General features: G+C 38.0%; 1 protein-coding gene across 1 annotated transcript; it reads left to right on the top strand.

Moving 5' to 3' along the window:
• Positions 1-1,226: 1,226 nt before the first annotated feature.
• LOC121324341 (neuroendocrine protein 7B2) lies at positions 1,227-14,643 on the top strand (the record flags this gene model as incomplete). The annotated part of the gene is made up of 6 exons (XM_041266076.1): positions 1,227-1,289; positions 1,860-2,073; positions 7,206-7,355; positions 13,082-13,194; positions 13,754-13,807; positions 14,308-14,643. Coding segments are annotated over 6 exons (696 nt in total), but the record flags the coding sequence as incomplete, so codon positions are not given.
• Between the last annotated feature and the right edge of the window lie 1,290 nt (positions 14,644-15,933).

Raw genomic sequence — 15,933 nt, forward strand, 5'->3', positions numbered from 1 at the left:
GACAGTCCTCTAAACCTGCTCTTAATCACAATAGAAATAGTCTTGCTGCAATTTGTATGTTTGAATTCATTTTTATGTGAACACTCAGCATATTAATATAATATACAGCATAATAACCTGCTCTGCATCATCTTTGGCTTGTGCAATGTGTAATGCTTTGTGTACATTGATGAATCTGAATTTTAAGGCATTGCATGCTCTTACTTTTTTTTTTTTTCTTCATTCCAGTTTTTATTCATTGATGTATATTGATGGTTACAGGAAGTGATGTATGAGAGAGATTTGGTCTTTGAACTCTGCCCTCAAGTGTGATGAATCCAAAGCAGATGCTCTCTGCCACATCACATAACTGTCCTTACAATGCACCCTGCCAGTGGCAGTGAGGATTTGACCAATCACATGTCCATATCTGTCCTCCCTGTGCTTAATGCAATCATACTCCAGTACTACCTAAACAAGTGCCAGTAATGAACACAACTGAATTACACTGGAAGGTTAAGTAAACTGCACTGTACATCAATAAGCTATTGTATAACTGAGTCAGATACAAGTCAAGTCAAAATCATGACAACACAATACCTGTGATTTGAGTACAAGCTGTTATTGAATATCTTTTAGCTCGTTTGTACTTGGTCTGCTTTTATTGTGTATCTTGTTTCTTCCCCAGCATATGCACATATTTAAAATGCTACTAGTTATGGATAAAATGCTGCATCTAGAAACATTTGCACATGGTGTGATTGTAGCTACGCCATTAAAGTGAGTTTGAACTGCATCACAACTATAGTATTCTTTGAAATATCTGCATAAATACAAGATTGGAACCAAATATTCTTTCAACAAACTCCATAACTTGAGTAAATAAGGTAAGAAACACACCTCCGCAGTACAAGCTGAACGGCTGCAGTACACGCCGTTAGTTAACGTTTTTGATTAAGCAATTCAAAGCTAAATTATTTCTAGCATTATCGATGTTTTTTTTTTTTTTTTACAGAAAACAAAATATACAAAATGCCGTCTGTTAGACTGCAGCTGACCATTGGCGTTTTACCGCTATATCAAAGAAATAGGTGAATCTGCGTCTTCATTACAGCACAGCCCCAGAAACACCTGCACCCAGAGTAGATCGGTGCTGCTGTTGTCTTTGCGCATGGACCAATCAAATTGCTTCTGATGTCACCGAGCACTGCCGCCTTAGCAACAGCATAAATTATTCACACTAAACCACAGGCAACATCCCTGCAGAAAGAACAGTCCTTGCCTCAGTCATTTCTGCAGCCTGTTCTTTGGTAAGTACATTTTAATTCAGCGTTTCTAGAGTAAACGATGCATTCAATCTCTGTGCACACGGTAACAATAAAGGTGTATGTGTGTGTGTGTGTTTTTTTTTTTTTTTACCCATAATGATTCCAATTTTGTACCATTTTAATGTTCTTTCCTTTTAATTAAAAATTTCTTCCCGGATCAGTTCTGTGATGCTGCGCAGTGAGACTGTACTACATGCTATGACGTTAAAGGAAGTAATTAAACACAATGCATCATTGATTTTATATGGATTAAACATCTGCGTTTAATAAATAAATAAATAAATACATCCAAAAATTAAATTTTACATATGTTGTTTATAAAGAGGGGTGTATTTCGTTTCACATCAATTGTACGCACCAGTTACATTATGAGGTAAAGGGTCAGTGTTCATTTGGCAATATAACCCAATGTTAAAGATGCCTGTAGCACTACAGTACATTTCCAACTGCAAGAGATATTTTTATAAACCGTTTTTAGGAGCAGCTCATTTTTAAGATGGTAACCCGTTGTGGTGTTTGTGTGACTGATTACGTTGTGTGTTCCTACGCCAGGCCACCATGACTGTCCTACAGCATGCTGTGTTTGTGATGGTGTGCGGTGGGGCTCTGGTCTTCTGTCACAGCCCCAGAACTCCTGACCAGGTGTCTGATGCTGACATCCAGCGCCTGCTGCATGGAGTCATGGAGCAGCTGGGCATCGCCAGGCCACGGGTGGAGTACCCAGCTCACCAGGCCACCAACCTGGTGGGACCGCAGAGCATCGAAGGTACTGATCTACTGCTCAACTACACTTCAGGAAACTCAGAATTCAAATAAAATAGCACAACAATATCCCCTTCTGTCACTGTGCACAATTGTACCATGTTAAATGTCCTATCAATGTATCTATTTTATAATGCATACATAGAGTTCACACAAACTGTTTTCAAATTTCTGAAAATTAAATAAAAACAGTGTGACCGAAGGGGATATTGTCCACAAGGCAGAGCTAAGGTATGATGTCTGTATGACAAAGAGGAGAACTCAGCAAGATGTGAATAGAACCCCCCCCCCCTCACCCCCAAACACAGACATTATAGCAGCTGCAGCGCCCACCCAGAACAGAAAGCATGTGTGTTTGCTGCTGATGGCAAGCTGATTGAGTCCACATGTAGACGGTTTATTCAGCCTATGTTTTAATGCTGTGTTCATTGTAATCATTGAATATTTTGGCTGAAGTTGAGAAGTACTACTGTCTTCCAATTTTGTTATAGTTATTGATAGAAAAGCCATTGCTCTTGACGCATTATGATGTGATTTATATGTTACCACAGTTGTCAGTTCCAGGGTCTGCAATGTTATTTTGTTCATTTTATGTTGGGGTTCTGGAAAACGTTAGGTGTCATTTTTGACATTGCGGTTCGGTTCACTTGGGGGCGTTGTGAAACTGAATGCACATCAAATGAAGTAAACAGATCACTACTACTAAAGTTACTAGCAACTTCATATCATCAATGTTATAGAAAATCATCTGGATCTTCACTCTTCACTGTGACCTTTGACACAGCACAGCTTCCACAATCACACATATTGCTGCTCTTTGTAAACACAGTACACTTTGAATTATTGTTTTAATGTTTGGTACACAACTACGTTCTTTGATTTTCTTTAAGTTCCATTACCAGTGTAAAAATGAACCCTTTCACTGCCACATTGCTACTACAGATCACAAACATTGACAGGGCTGCCGTTGCATAGCACTTTCACCCGCTCCAGGTTTTACTATGAGCATAATTAGCCAGTGTATAGGTAAGAAGCTGAAGTGTGTCCTGTTAAACTCATAGTAAAACCAGGAATGGATCAAACTGCTATGCAGTGGCAGTCTTATTTCCATCCCTGCATTGACATAGGTTTGTTATTGCCCGTTTAATCATGGTCTTTATAGTTGGTACACAGCTGTCATTAGATGGGTGTCCAATAGAAATTGACCATTTCTTTGACACATTTCTTTTTTTTTCACATATTTTACTTTGTTTACAAACCATTCGATCTGATATTATATTCGCCTTACATTATAACCCATCCTCCCATGTCATACTACAATGTTTATCGTTTTGATTTTTCCATTAAAATATATGGTGCTGACAAAACAGTGCCAGTCAGTCATACCTAATAGATTACCATAATCTCTCCCATGTCTTTTAATTTGTGTTTTATTGTAATAAATTCCTGGAGAAATAAAAAAATATATTTAATATAAAAATGCTCTTCAGAAGAGTCGTTGTTAAAAAAATAATGTTCAGAATTGTTTTAGCTACAAGGACTCAGACTACCAGAAGCAAATCACGTCTGTGCTAGATACGTTTGCAAACATTTTATTGTTTACAAATGAAAAAAAAAAATTATTAAAAATGAAATACATGTTTTAACGTGTGCCTGCTTTTATTTAAGAAAATCGGAGCTCAGCAAAGTGATGGTAATGCATATTAGTTAAGATTTAGTAGAATTATTTTAATAGTTTTTTTCTTGCCAAAGACTGATTTTGTACAAATTAGTTAAACATTATTAAACAATTGCAGAAGCGCTTGAAATTTGAGAGCTGTCCAGTCTGTTGCCTCAATCAAAAGGCCTTGCTGGTTTATTATTGACTTGGTAGGATATCTATTTCCTTGGTAACAGAGACCGACTGTCAAGCAGACTGACAAACAAAGGGTACAATTTAGTGCTTTTGAAAACCTAACCATTCAAACAAACATATGGCAGGTGTTGAAGCTATAGGGCTTCCTTTTTAGCTTGGTTAGCAGCAGCATGGATTAATAGTTGTTAAATTGCATTGATAATTATAAGCGCTGCATTTTCCATAAACCACCAGAATAACTACGTGGATGTAAATGCACTGAATGAATTTAACCAGTTAATTGATTTGTTCTCTTAATGCTGAATTCTGGTAATTCTTACAAAGGATACAAATATTTAATTGTGAAAAGTCCAGATGCAGCATTAAACAGATGGGCACAGAAACTGCACCTACAGTGTATAATGTAGTGTCTTGTTCAACATGATTGTTTTAAAATGTAGGGTGTATGGGATAGCTGGAAATGCTGTTGCATGTTACACTCTATCTACTGTAGATAAGTAGCATTCTGCTTGGAAAAACAGTTTTCTCAAATGTGTAGCACTGCTGACAACTGGATTAATTTTTTCTGCATAATTACCAATATCACTGACCTTGAGGAAATTCGACAACTAAACGCTCAGTTCGGCTGTGAATAAAGAAAAACATGGGTTTGTTTGACATGCAGACTGGTTTCTGGCTTTGTGGAGCCCTCCACAGATGTACTGTGCACAGCCAGGACAGGAGACAGCAGTCACCAGCAAGTAGCTGCAGGGAAGCAGTCTGTCTGGCGTCGGTGCCCACGCATTGTGAGTGAAGGTTGGCTGGGATACAGGGCGACTCAGAAGAAATGACTCATTTGTATCAAGGTGTCCTTTCAAAGTTCCTGCTACCAAAGTCTCACTAAGCCTCTGAGTTACAGTAATAGCTAAGGGTTTGAAACCCTTTCTTACACCATTAGTATGGCAAACTTCCATTAATATAGTGGAGCAGTCTGTAGATGTGTTGGAGAACTACTGCCAAGAGAACCTGTGATACAAATGGGATAAGTATGTTCTTTATCATGGCTAGAGATAGGAGGTAAATCCTGTCTTGGGGATTTAGTTTATGGTTGTCTACTTTTACATGCCACTGATGATTTCATTTTGCATTTGTATTTTCTTCTTAAGACATACTGCCGGCGGTCCTGATTTCAGCATTATCATCACACATCTTTTTACAGCTCATTACAAGAAGTATTGAGGAATAAACTTTTGGCTTGTATGTCAACTAGCTCTGCATTAAATTGTTAAAGCCGTAATATTACTCTGCAAGGTCTTCATCACGTTGCACCCACACCATTGTGACAGAGAGCGACTGCATTGTGATGTTACACACTGACAACGAAAGGAATGACTCTGTGTTAATGCAAACGCACACACACACACACACACAGTGTTGGAAAGTAACGCGCTACAATAACCTGATTACATTTTTCAGTAACTTGTAACTGACAGTCCTTCTTCAGACAGGTAATGCAATGTGGCAAGAGATTAGATATTCTGTGAAAATACGGATTTACTTTTCGTTACATTTAAAAAAGAGACTACAGCTGATGGACAAAGTGGAAATCAGAAAGCACTGCAACAGTGCAGGTCAAACCTTACATGTCACATGAACTTACTTTTCATATCGTCTTGCTTGAAAATGGCCTCAAAAGGAGGGAACGTGTGGGCTCAGTAGTTGGATCTTCAAAGAATGAATACTTGGAGATGTAGCCTGACCAAACAGTCCTGAGAAGTGACTATTTCTAACTTTAAAAGTAACTTCCCCAACACTGCACACAGAGCAGAGAAATTAATTATCTTGCTGTGTAAGCAGTTATTGAGAGAAGACACATATTGCAATAAACCAACAGTGCTACAGTATAACAGTATAATCCTTCCACCCTGTGTGTGTATGCACTAACACAATCATTCCTCAATAGAAGTCTGATGAAAATGTTTGATTAAACATTTCCTTCAACATTTTAAAACCAGTGGAAATCTTTAAAAAAAGGCATTTAACAGCTACATGCCTCAAGGGGGCAGAAGAGGAAAGCAAATGGTATTGCTCATCAAACAATATACCACAATACATTAAAATACAGTAATTTATAAACAGAAAAAAATATTGGTATATGTCTTATATAAATGGCATGCTCTAGTTCGACTTTCTTTGGATAAAATAATAGAATAGAAATGTAGCAGTGCAGGTGCAGTTCTTTGGTACATACAGAGTGGAATACATATATTATTAGACTTTCTTTGATTTTTCAAAAAACAACCTTGCAATTAGGACTAATGGAGGCTGAACAACTCTTTAACTAACTAACAAACTAAGTTCACAACTCATTATAACCCTGATGAAGGCATTCACTGAAATGTTTGTCCACTGAAATGAAAACTCAGCATTGAGGAATTAGTTCATCACTTCTCTCTGGCAACAGACTAGATGTGTACTGTGTTAATGTTATTGTACTGTACAATAAACAAAAAACAAAAAAAACAGCATCTCTGCAGTTTTCTGTATATTTCTTGAACTATTCCGACAAGCAGATACCTTCTCAGTTTGGCAACAGAAAAGCAATTGTCTTTATTTCTCTATCAAACTTCTAACACGCTAGAGAAAAGGCTTTTCATTCTTTGCTAATATTTTAAGGATACTGTGAAAAAATGTTGCTGGCTGTGCTGTTTATGTGCTTCTAGATGTGCAAAGAATAGCAGAATGTATTTGTTAAAGATTAAATATATTAAATTATAATACAATTTTGTTTTATTATTTTGTTTTATTACTTCTGTACTGTTGCCCTGGCTAGCCATATTCAGCTCTTTATTTTGAAAATAGTTCATGTCTTGGCAGTTGCCTTGTGCTTTGATCATATGGATGCATTTTTGGCAGATTTACTTAGTTTAACTTCCTGAAACCCAGAAAATTGATATTTACCGCAAACATCCTTAGTGAGTTTAAATTTAAAACTTGGGGTTTTCTCTAGCTGCTGCCACATGGTAAGCACTACATCTAGTGTGTTCTATTGAAATAAATTGTAAACCTAAAGGTTTGATACACTGCCAAAATAAAATAGCTTTTTGTTTATACAGTATGTAGTTCTTTTGAGAACAGTATAAAATATTTTTTATATGATTTAAGACAGTTTGAATACACATTGCCATGTGATTTCATGCAGAATCTAACCCAGCCCTTTTAGACCGTACCCGAATTATTATTCCCCCGCACCTGGTTCCAATCAGTTTACATTTTGAAACGTTCTTCTTTCCATCCACTAGGTGGAGCTCACGAGGGGCTGCAGCACCTAGGTCCCTATGGAAATATTCCCAACATTGTGGCAGAGCTGACTGGTGATAATATTCCCAAGGACTTCAGTGAGGATCAGGGCTATCCCAATCCACCAAATCCCTGCCCTCTTGGAAAAACAGGTATTTTCTGTTTTTCAGAATTTTTCTTAAAGTCACATTTACTTGGTCACCCCGTGAATAACACCTCTCTTCGTCAAAGATTTTTACTGGGTCGGTTTTCAGCAGTAGAAACCCATCAATACTAATATCTTGCTTCATATTAAATCTACCTGTAAACCTACCTAAAAAATTTCAACTCTACTCTGATCAACTCTACTGTAGTCCAGTATTGCAGAGAAGGTCAATATTTTTTAAAGATAAGTTAAATATCTTTTACTTTGTTCAATTTGTGCTGTAGATCAGCTTCCCGTTTTCATCTCCTTTTGATGCTTTATAAAAGGATGCTTCATAAAATAAAATATATTTCTTATTTATTTTAGAATATATGCCTGTTTATTTCTAGTTTTGTAAAATTAAACAGATTCTTCTTTACAAACATATGGAGCAACTAAAATAGAAAGTCAGCATACACCAAATCTTCATTTAAACCAACTATTGAACAAGACATAACAGAATTATTTCACCCCTAGAGCTGATCTTTACAGTGCGCATACAGTCATAAAAATGGCTTTCTTATGAAAATCATTTTTAGGGCGTTTAACTTAGGGGGTTGTTTTTCAGACCATGTTTAAATATATTTTTTAAATTTTTTATGTTTAAATGTTATGCACCATTAAAGTCCTTATCAGAATTCCATTAGAAATCAAAATGTCACCGTCATGCAGAACAGTGTGCAACTTGCTATCCAAAGGTTAGGTCTGTCAATACTAGCCAATCAATCACACCTTTTTTAAACAGTGCTAGGTTTGAAGCGCATCAGTCCATTTGTATTGAACAATGTGTCGTTTGTTTTCCTGACTTCATACAAAGAGTAGTCTGTAGGATTTTGTTGTTTGCACATTTTTTACTTTGATATGCTGATCATATTGACTTTTCCAAATGTATTTCTATAGTATGACAAGCGCTTAAATGTTCTTGTGAGGCGTGTGAGTAAAAATGGATTTTCCAGACAGCGATTTATGTGTAAAAAAAATAAAATTTTTTATTTAATATTACACGGAAAAGAAAAAAAACAATAAAGAAGGATGTGAGGGAGGGAGTGCTGGAGTAATCAAAAATAAAGGAACGGAAGCCTCTTAATCCTCTTCGTGATCTGCTCAATCCAAAATGAAACAAAAAGGAATAAAAACAGAAAAGAGCAAAGTTAGTAAGGCCTCCGTCCGTAATTAAAAGTAAACAACACAGTCCAACCCCGCACGTACTTCCCTCCAGCCTTTCCCCGCCTCTATTCCTCAGGACCAACCCCGAATACAGTAGCACGTTCTCTTTAGTATGCAAACCCCGCCCTGGTAGTCAGTGGATCACCAATCCCAGACTGACAGGTATCCTTAACTTCACTTGACTCCAGTGGCTGGAATTTACATACTCGTACTTCCACCCCTCACCAAGGTGCCGCCCCTCATAAAGATGACTTTTGTCATGGTCACAAGACCTTGGTAAGGGAAGTCCCGAGTTGGTTTGATGCCTTCTACTATTGGGAGGCTGAATTGCAGACCGAAACCCCTTTGACTCATCACAGTTCTGTTTTTAAAACTTTCCGCAGGTTCATTTAGATCAGTTTAATAGAACACTGTTTAAACACTACCGACATTGTGCTGTAAGGTTGCTTGTGAACGTAAAGGAATATATTTACCTGAAATGTAATCGAGCATTCTCCTAAGGAGAGCTTCAGTGCTACTGTGTCATAAACCAGCTGAGATGCTGACTATGTATTTTCATAGTTATGGAAACTCCTTGGTATTTTAGCATGGTCCTAAGAAGACTTCCATGTCGTGTGACTTTTTGGTTTCGGAAAGATGTAGCATTATGCTGTATAATAATGGCTTTATAACTGTATTCTGTGATTGTGCAGGTCGACTTCTATAGAGGGTATTGCACAAATTAAAAACAAACCCTTTTATGACAGTTTAACAAAGCTGCCACTCGTACAGAACTCAGCCTCTCAGAACTACATTTCCCATCATCCTCCTGCTCACATATGTAACAGTTGGATTCACCAGTGAGCAGAAGAATGATGGGAAATGTAGTTCTGAGAGGTTCATGCAGGTACGTGGGAAGCCATCTTGAGGCAGGGAATGCAATGTAAAAGTTTTAAAAAGTGGTCAAAATATGTTTTTTTTTTTAAATTAAAACAATACACACACCTTATATAAACAGTTATAGCAACACATAGGAACATGTACCACAATAAAATAAAAAAAGGTCCTTATGTATTCTTTAAGATACGGATAAACTCTGCATGCTAAGTGTGTTGGAGACCTTCACATTGACATAACATATAGTCATATTGGTAAAGACTTTGAGATGTTGTCTTACTGTTTGGCTGTATTCAGTTAAGATTACCGGTGTTACACTTTATTTTACAGATCTTTTTTTACATGTGCTGTGTACATTTGACCTCATGTTTACAAACTTTTAAACCAGATTTTCCATTCCACTTACACTATGCCCCCAGGGATGCTTTGTTTTTGTTCACATAAACTCCTGTTTCCAGTATCTGCTTTGATCATTATTTGCCTGGATTACAAACCAACTTCTGAAAAAAAAGACTAATTAATACTGATAGTGGTGGGGAATCATTGTAGCGTTGCACTAGAGCCTATGCACATGCATAATATAAAACTATAAAATAAAAATATGTACGGTGTAAAGCCCCATTAGTACATATTTCACAGTTTGGGCAATTTACTTTTTGGAACATTTTCTCTGTTATTATCCTACTACCCTTGGTATAAATAAAATGCTTGAGATAATTAACAACATTTGAAACGTAAGAAAAAATCTTCCTGTTGCACAGCTAAAACTCAGTTTGCTTAAAGCATTTCTTGTAACAGTACAAAAAAAAAAAAGATTAAACATTTTCTGGTATATCACAGTGTGTGGGCCTGACAATGCAAATTACTAATTTTTTCTCAAGCCACAGTTAGTTGGGACAATGATCCTGCATTGGTCAGGTAAAGACGTGGACAAGAAAGTCATTGTCAGACAGCATCTCATTAATCTTTGATTTGCATCAATAGCAGTCACTGGTTTGGGCCAGAAAGGGTGCTTGGGATGCTTCCAACTGGCAAGGTCTGATCGTGTTGAGAGATTTGATCCTGGTCATGCCCCCAGGTGAACCCACAGTCATTGGATTAATACGCACCTAGAGAAATAAAAATGTAGAGCTGTAATGACTATGAACGTGGGACCTCTAAAACTCCACAGTTGGAAAGGTTTCAATTTTAATTTCCTTGGATAAAGTCCTATGATTTCAGCACCTAAAAGTGATTTGGTATTACACTTGTGTGTTAGTAAAATCTATCGTACATAAGGCAGCCTATGTTTCAGGCAGATTAAAATATGTCGGTTTTATCTTTGATTTATTATTTTTGCTAGCCATCTAAAAAATATAGTGTCACCTCACCACAGTAGCTCACAGGAACCCATTCCCCTCTTTTCATTTGCCAAACCTCCAAACCTGAGAGGCTGATGTTACCAAGCTACTGGGAGAAAACTACCTGGTTTCAGGAGGCCCCGACTAGTAGGTGTCTCCAAAGACCAATGAGGCAAAGCCAGATTTTTATTTCGTAACCTGCATGAATGCAAAGGCCTCCCTCGTGAGCCCCCAGCCAAGGTTGGCAACTCGGCATAGCCAGCATTCAAGCCAGCAATCTCCGGATCACATCAGCTTTCTTTTCACTTGGTTGTGCCTTTACTGTATGAGCCACTCTGTGGCAGATTTGTAATTTCCACTAGGGTCCTGATTCTTCCCGGTGCTGTTAATGGAAGCGCTGAAGCACAGGACCATGCAAAGAGTGAAAAAGGGGCAGAGATGGAATTTGAACCCAGGATCTCATAGATCTTAGTCAATGTTCCTTACACTTGTATAGCGCCTATGAAGATCTCCCCCCAATTTTGATAGAGAGTTTGAATACCTTGGTGACAAGGATATAGTGGGGGAGCCAGTGAGTACAACAGTACATACATGTGTTCTGATTATTATTATATATAGAGGCTGAACCTCTGATGAAACCACTTGGGTGTTTGTTAGAAGATGCTATTTAGATGATGGGGGGCCTACTTTGTCATGGCACAGAAGTAATTGTCCTTACAGAAGGATGTACAGTGGCTTTCAAAAGTATTCACCCCCCTTGGACTTTTCCACATTTTATTGTGTTACAACATGGAATCAAAATAGATTTAATTAGGAGTTTTTGCCACTGATCAACACAAAAAAGGTTCATAATGTCAAAGTGAAAAATAAAATCTACTAATTGTTCTAAATTAATTACAAGTATAAAACAGACAATAATTGATTGCATAAGTATTCACCCCCTTTGCTATGACACACCTAAATAAGCTCTGGTGCAACCAATTGTCTTTAGAAGTCACATAATTAGTTCAGTGAAGTCCACCTGTGTGCATTTAAGGTGTTTCACATGATTTCAGGTTAAATACACCTGTCTCTGGGAGGTCCCACAGCTGGTTAGTACATTTCCTAACAAAGACTACATCATGAAGACGAAGGAACATTCAATGCAAATCTGGAATATGGTGCTTTTGAAGAACCTATTAGGGGTAGGATATAAGAACATTTCCAAGGCATTGAATATTCCCTGGAGCACAGGAAAGTCCATTATTAAGAAATGGAGAGGATATGGCACAACTGTGAATCTGTCTAGAACAGGCTGTCCTCAAAAACTGAGTATCTGGGTGAGAAGGGCACTAGTCAGGGAGGCCAGCAAGAGGCCTATGGCAACGCTAAAGGCGTTACAGTCTTCCACGGCTGAGCTGGGAGACACTGTGCATGTGGCAACAATAGCCGGGGTGCTTCACAAAACTGGCCTTTATGGGAGAGTGGCAAAAAGAAAGCCATTGTTGAAAAAAAACTCACATCAAATCAAAGCCTAACACTGCACATCATCCTGAGAACACCATCCCTACCGTGAAGCATGGTGGTAGCAGCATCGTGCTATGGGGATGCTTCTCTGCGTCAAGGCCTGGAAAGCTTGTGAAAATAGAGGATAAATGGATGCAGCAAAGTACAGAGAAATCCTGGAGGAAAACCTGCTGAAGTCTGCAAGAGACCTGGGACGGGAAGAAGATTCACCTTTCAGCAGGACAATGACCCCAACATACAGCCAAAGCCACACTGGAGTGGCTTAAAAACAAAAACGGTCAATGTCAAGGAGTGGCCCAGTCAAAGTCCGGAACCTCAATCCAATTGAGAATATGTGGGAAGAGTTGAAAATTGCTGTTCACCAAAGGTCTACCATCCAACTTGACGGAGCTTGAGCAATTTTGCAAAGAAGAATGGGCAAAAATTGCAGTGTCCAGATGTGTAAAGCTGGTAGAGACTTATCCAAATAGACTCGTGGCTGTAATTGCTGTCAAAGGTGCCTCTACCAAATATTGACTCAAGGGGGTGAATACTTATGCAATCAATTATTTTCTGTTTTGTATTTGTAATTTATTTAGAACAATTTGTAGATTTTATTTTTCACTTTGACATTATGGACTTTTTTTTGTTAATCAGTGGCAAAAATTCCTAATTAAATCCATTTTGATTCCATGTTGCTAATAATTATTTTGTTTCAAAATCAATAACCTGCTTTAAGATTTAATGTATACAATAACTCCCTTTTGTCTTGCCACTGTACTGATGTGTGTGATTGTGACCGCTGTGTCTTGTCTTGGGAACACAGCTGTGGACGGATGTTTGGAGAACTCCCCTGACACGGCAGAGTTCAGCAGACAGTACCAGCTCCACCAGCACCGGTTTGACCCAGAGCATGACTACCCAGCACTGGGCAAGTGGGTGAGTGCTTTGATGTTCACTGGTTGACCCATTGCTTTAGAACTTAGAAACTTTTCTGTGCTTCAGTGAAGTCCTGTTGAAGGTACAGCATTTACACCAGCCTAGGCCAGAGTAACCTTCTCTATATGTTGCAATGAGACGTCTGACTATATCTTTTGATAGCATATTAAAAGAGAAGGCGTTGGAACCAAGCAGTTTTTGGTTTTCCAGGTTCACACAGAAAACACCACCACTATGTGGAAACAGTTATACAAACTGTGGTAACACATTCGTTTTTTTCTCAGCATAACATTAGCTCTACAGATCAAATCAAATCAAAGCTCTACAGATCAAATGCTTTCTTCCTAGAACCATTGTATTTGTATAATTGCTGATGACAATAAATACCCCAAAAGCGCAGCAAATTCTTTTTTTAAATTATTTATTAATAGCTACAATAATGGTAGATTCTTTGTGTTTTTCCATGTATTCATTGTGGATCCATACCAAACCAGGCACTTCATTCAACAATGAGATCTATAAAAATCTGATTATCAACTCTTGTTTTTATCTTTTGCAGAACAAGGTGCTTCTTTATGAGAAGATGAAGGGTGGATCAAAGAGACGCAAGAGGGTAATTTAGTTTCTTTACTAGGAGTTCTATTGCGTTACATACAGTCTTTTTGTAGGATACAAACCATCATATTTAGTTAGAAGACAACATTTTGGAACATTTTCAAGTTGTGGCATCCAACAAGGTGGAGATTGGGCCAGGGTGTGCCAAGAATCTATGGCCATTATACACAGGTGTCCTTGTAGGTCTGCTTGCAATTCATTTATTTTACTGACTTGGATGGGTATAACCAGGATCCAAATGAATCCTTCTCATAGCATTGAGGCGCTCAGTGGGGTCACCACACACCTTGCTCGGCCTGTCGGTTGAACTCCATCCAATTTAGAGTTTAGGGAACTAGCTAACATTTCAAATCCAGTATACCTCCAGTGTGACATTGGAGTAAGAGGTGTAGTTCTGAAGTGGGGTTTACATGTGTCAAGGTGTATTTTTTTGTGCCTATTAAAGGTTAATGGTTGTAACGTTTGCTAAACTGAACGATTTTCTCCATAACTTTTCAGAGCGTGAATCCATACTTGATGGGGCAAAGACTGGACAATGTGGTGGCAAAGAAATCCGTTCCACACTTCTCTGAAGAAGACACTGGCGACAATAAGAACTAAGCCAAGCACCAGCTATTATTTATTAATCATATTGCCATATTGAGGTTAAAGCATTAGAAAATGTGATTTGGAATTGTGGATATAAAGAGGATGTGCGTGCTTAATGTGTGCTTCTTACAACTATGGAGAAAACAGCAGTGTTCAGTTATTTTTCGCAATTGCTTAATGGAGACTAAATAATATTTGTATGTAGTGGCTAAGCGAAGTAGTAAAGAATAAATCTGTTTTAGTGCACTTTCCCAAGTAAATGTGTGTGCTTTGTTGTAACTAAGTTAACCCTTTCATGCATGGTGACCTTGTGGGGACAAATAACAAAACACTTTTCTCATCTTTACATTGGGACATATGGAAACCACAAATCCATGATAGCCTCATATGAGGCTCCCCCACCCCCCACCTCCCACCTCATCTAGCTATTGTCAATATTTCTTCCAGAAATGCTTAAAGTTAAATGTATCTGATGCCAGATTTTCTACCATACTATATTCTCACAGATGAAGAGGTTTTACACACTGAGTGTATGACGCCCACATGTCTGACAGGCGCGTTGTTCTTCAGCACCTTGTATTACCTACAGCTCTGTTCTGGAGTGCCGCTGTGTGCCAGCAATGCGATTCTTCGCAGAGGGCAGTCAAAGCAGTGTACTAACCATATGTTTACCACATGTGAACATTAAAAATACAAGACGATTTTCAAAAATTATAGGCAGGAGCACCGTCAATAGATGATTGACGGTTTTAAAAAAAAAAAGTGTCCAGATTTGTTTTAAGGACAAACAGTAAGATGCCGGTTTCTGATTGGAAGAACGCAATTGGCTGGCTCAGTATGCTTTTTATGATAAATACAAAGCCATTTTGAAAGACTTTTTCATTTATACTGTGTAGTACATAAACTAGGAACTGCAGACATCTTTATAAAGAAAGAAACAGAAGGCTTTATTTTGACATGACGTCAGTAAAGAAAGGCATTCTGCTTATGCCATAAAATGTAGCCAAGTATATTTAAAACTTGCCTAAGAAATCCCGACCAGACAGCAACCATGCCGCCCAATCAGTGTTCCATAAAATACATTTTAGTTGAATACCATTATTTTTACAAATTTAGATATTTAGGTGTATGCGTATTGAATTTTATGTTGCAGTTATTAATTAATTTAGAAACCTAGATTCTAATTTTTAAAAAATATTCATGTCATTAAAAAAAAAAGAAACATTTAAAGTTTTCATAGAATAAACGTATTTAGCAGTGCAGGGGTTAAAGAATTGTCCCCTATAAAGTAATATACCACTTAATATGCCAACAGGAGGCTGTGTGGTCCAGTGGTCTTAAAGACAAGGCCTTGTAACCAGGAGGTACCCGGTACTGACGCATTGTGTGACCCTGAGCAAGTCACTTAACCTCCTTGTGCTCCGTTTTTCGGGTGAGACTTTGTTGTGACTGCAGCTGATGCATTGTTCACACACCCTAGTCTCTGTACGGTGCCTTGGATAAGGGCGCCCGCTAAATAAACAATTAATAATAATA

Source organism: Polyodon spathula, chromosome 12 (genome assembly GCF_017654505.1).
Source record: "Polyodon spathula isolate WHYD16114869_AA chromosome 12, ASM1765450v1, whole genome shotgun sequence".
Classification (NCBI taxonomy): Eukaryota; Metazoa; Chordata; class Actinopteri; order Acipenseriformes; family Polyodontidae; genus Polyodon; species Polyodon spathula.